We start from the raw sequence: 4,237 nt of genomic DNA, 5'->3' as shown, positions 1-4,237 counted from the left end.
TCAAGTACAAACTATATTTCATAGTAACTATACAGCTGATGGCTGATGAGAAAAAAGTTCTATAAAGAATTCAAACTAGTAAAAGCAGAAGGAGTGATATAATTTGAAATGCAGTGTTTTCAGCCCCTGAGGAAATCACGGTTCTAGGCAACAATCATTAGTGGATGCCAAAATCTCAGGTGCAAAGTTTGTAACAGAGGAACTGAGCTCATACCACCTGGATACAACATGGGAGAGAGACAGATACACACTGAGAAACAGACACATACATACACACACAAATTATCAAATCAACTGCTAGAATAAAAAGCAGAAATGTCATTATAGCAAACAATCCTTGTTTAGATCCTGATTTAAACCAACTATAAAATGCCATTTTTTAGATTAGAGGAAAAATATTACTAAGGATAGAAAATTAGATTGTATTAAGGAATTAATTTCTTTGGATATGATAATGGCATGGTGCTTACTTTTTTTCAAAGTACTTACCAGTTAGAGATGCAAACTAAGGTAATTACAAGTACAGGAAGATGATTATGGTTGGTGGTGCTTTTAAAATCCTTCAGGGAAACAAGACAAAACAATCCACAAAACAAGGAAAACAAAAACTTGGCATTATAACTGGATTGCAAAAGGTTCATGACTCTCCAAGCTAGATGATGGGTGCAGGAGTTCACAATTCTCTCTACTGTGCCAAGACACCAAAGTGTCTATAGTGGCAAAGTTTCACATCTTCAGTTATTGGTAGTAATTGAATGTACGGATTAGGTGGACAAATGCCATCTTCCTGCTTTCAATGTTTTCCACCATACAATGTCCTCTCTCACTGCATTTACTCATGTCTCCTTTCATACCTCTATAAAAGCCTTGGTGTTTGGTTTCATTATATGCTACATATATACTTTGTTATCATGACTCTTAAGAGCCCTGGCAGTGCAATGGCTCTGCATTCAGCTCTGCTTACTGAAAGGGAGATGCTTGAGCACCACCCAGGGCTCTGAGGAACAAAGACCTGAAGACCTCCTTCCTTGAGGACTGTACCCCAATGGGACAATCTACACTGCCTGCCTGAGTTACATACAGGAACGTGAAACTAACTTGATGGCACCTAACATCATGATTGTATGATGAATATACTTTTAAAAATATCCCAACTTATTATTGACAGGAGAAATAAACATATTTTTAAATTGAAAAAAAAAGAAACATTGTCACATGCAATGTTGTAACCCCTTTGTAATTTATAGAGTGTATTTCTCCTGGGAAACAGTAAATAAATACTGGTAATATAAATTAATCATTCATTAAATAAGAAGTCAATAATTTGGGTCTTTAAAGGAATAATTAGTTCTTTGGAATTATCAGCACAGATGTTCAGAAGAAAATTCTTCAACTTTCTCCTTGTAAATTGGCTACCATAGACATACACTATAATGCATGGCCTCTTGAGTTGAAAAGGAATCATTTTGTATTTGTGTTGTCCTGAGGACCTTTTCATCCTGAAATTATAACTAAGCTTTGCCATCTCAGAGCCATTGATATGCATTAAATTCTAAAATTCTTATACTACTTTTTTCCTTTTTTTCCCCATTATAGAAAATAACTTCATGAATATCACCATCATTTTATCCAGGGACAATACAACTGAATCTAACAGTGAGTGGTGGGTTCTCAACCTGACTGGAAATAGAATATACAACCAGCATAATCAGGCCTTGGAGCTGGTGGTCTTCAATGACAAAGTCAGCCCCCCGAGTCTTGGGTTCCTGGCTGGCTATGGGTAAGAACTCATCTCACAATCAGCAGCTACAAGAGCATATATCCCTGTCAATGGGAAGTTGGGAATTAAAAACTGTTTTAGCTTTACAGAATTGTAGGATTTCATTACTGCAATATTAAAATTCAGATCTTGTAGTTCTTTATGTCTAAACATGAGTCCTGAAGAAATCAATTTCCTATGTGAGTCCATATTGAGGGCATGCCTGGAAGCCACATTTCCCAACTATCTTCATAAACTCTATTGGTGTGGCATAATTTGATGTCACTCAGTGTTTAAATTTATAAACACATACAGCTATCTCTTGTTTTCCCTTCTTAAACTTGGCAGTTGTGATCAATTGAATTGATAGTTCTGGTAGTTTAGAGGTCTGATCACTATGTTCTACTGAAACCTCTGTCTTCTATAAGAAAGTCCCCCTAATCCACCTCTTCAGAAATTCTTCACCTCTTCAGAAATTCTTCTCTGCTGAGAATCTCATTTATATATAGATAGATATAGATATGGATATGGATATGGATAGAGATAGATATAGATATATAAACAAACCTATAATATGTTAACATATCCTTGTTGTGTTATGTGTTGTGGAGTCAACTATGACTCATAGCACAACCCTATGGACAATAGCTCCGAAACCTGCCCTGTCCTGAGCACTGTCCTCAACACACCTACCCTCATTACCCCAATTGTGTCAATTCATCTCATCTGGGGTTTTCCTCTCCTACACTGTCCCTCTACCCTTCCAAGCATGATATCCTTCTCCAAAGATTAGTCCCTCCTGGCTACATGCCTAAAGTTCGTGAGACGGATTCCCAAAGCCCTTGCCTCCAAGGAACAGCTTGGTTTCAGCCTCTCCAAAACAGACTTGTTAGTTTTCTTTGCAGTTCATTATATATGTTCAACACTCTTCTCCAGCACCACAACTCAAATGAATCAATTCTTGTTCTGTCATCCATGGTGATTGTCCAGCTCTCTGATGCATAGCAAGTAAATGTGAAGACCATGGTCTGGTTGAGGCATGCCTTAGTCTCTAGATTGAAATCCTTGCTCTTCAGCACTTTGAAGAGGTCTCTGACAGCAGATTTTCCTAATGCAATTTGTCTTTTTGTTTACTGCTTCTGGTGTCAAGAGTGTTGATTATGGAACCAAACAAGCTGAATTTATATCTGTAATAAATATAGTAAAATCACTTGAAGTTTATACATGAAAGAGTTAAGCTAGGTTATTTCCACATTTGAATGAAAGGATTCTTTTTGTCAAGTGTTAAAATTCTAAATTATGTACCCTTTTTGCAATTAATATAGTTTCCATTTCACTCAGAACAAAAAAAAGAATTTTTTCACTAAAGAGGAAAAAGTAAGCTTTGAAAGTGTATCATATCTCTTATGATATGATAAACTTTAAGGGATTTTTAGTCTCTTAAAAATATTGTGGTAAGGATATCTAACTGCTTTATCTCATTTCTACTCCTCTTTTTCTTCAGTATCATGGGATTATATGCTTCAGTAGTCCTTGTGATCGGGAAGTTTGTCCGTGAATTTTTCAGTGGGATTTCTCACTCCATCATGTTTGAAGAGCTTCCAAATGTGGACCGAATTTTGAAGTTGTGCACAGATATTTTTTTAGTTCGAGAGACAGGGGAACTGGAGCTAGAGGAAGACCTCTATGCCAAATTAATATTCCTGTATCGCTCACCAGAAACAATGATCAAATGGACTAGAGAAAAAGCAGATTGATACCTTAGGATAAAAGACTTCAAATAAAGTTGACATGTGAATTTTAAGGGGAAAAAAAGCACAAAGGTCTTCTAACAGCTAAGCATTTTCTGGTACAATGGAAATGGCTTTTCATCCCACAGGTGGTCAAAGGAGCTCCCTTCCTTTTGAAACAAAAGCTTCCTTGCAAGACCCTGCCAAAGTTCTTTGTAATTCTACATCTCTGAAATCAGGGTTACTTACTTTGTTTGGTCAACAGTGTCATGATTATGATTCACTCCATAAAGTGGCTCTTTTCCTCGGAGGAAACAGAACCAAAGAACAGCAAGAAGGAAAGGAGTCCCATAGCTTTCTTTTGGGAACAGCACCCAACATACTTAATGTGCAGCCTTTGGCCTCTGACTGTGAAGCTGCTGTGATGAAGCTCTGTGAGCCTTTGGCATGCCCTCAACATGAACAGCAAGAGAAGCTGAATAAATACCTTCAGGTAGGGAGAGGAAGACAGGAATCCATTAGGATTCCAGTGGAAAGAGAAGCCTTACTCTAAGCAAAAAGTAACAATTAGTGAAACTCTTACTGCCTTATCTGAACAGAAGATACTGTAGATATCTTTCCATTAAGTATCAGTGACTTCTCAGGAATAACTAAATCATCAAAGCAATTATGTGGACACTCAGCTTGCGGAGATCCAGCTAGTGGCTTGCTTCAATGACAATGACTGTTCTGCTTGAGAGACTTACTG

General features: G+C 37.3%; 1 protein-coding gene across 1 annotated transcript in view; it reads left to right on the top strand.

Moving 5' to 3' along the window:
* PIEZO2 (piezo-type mechanosensitive ion channel component 2) overlaps positions 1-3,775 on the top strand; it is a 731,335-nt gene extending 727,560 nt beyond the window's left edge. The window contains exons 50-51 of the mRNA XM_006897012.1: positions 1,597-1,780; positions 3,264-3,775. Coding sequence (XP_006897074.1) covers positions 1,597-1,780; positions 3,264-3,516 — 437 coding nt within the window. The 3' untranslated portion in view covers positions 3,517-3,775. The remainder of the gene's footprint in view (positions 1-1,596; positions 1,781-3,263) is intronic.
* Positions 3,776-4,237: the final 462 nt, after the last annotated feature.

Source organism: Elephantulus edwardii, unplaced genomic scaffold, assembly GCF_000299155.1.
Source record: "Elephantulus edwardii isolate Elephantulus edwardi_28Jun2011 unplaced genomic scaffold, EleEdw1.0 scaffold00196, whole genome shotgun sequence".
Classification (NCBI taxonomy): domain Eukaryota; kingdom Metazoa; phylum Chordata; class Mammalia; order Macroscelidea; family Macroscelididae; genus Elephantulus; species Elephantulus edwardii.
The sequence above is the reverse complement of the archived record's forward strand: the minus strand, read 5'-3'. Positions and strand labels throughout refer to the sequence as shown.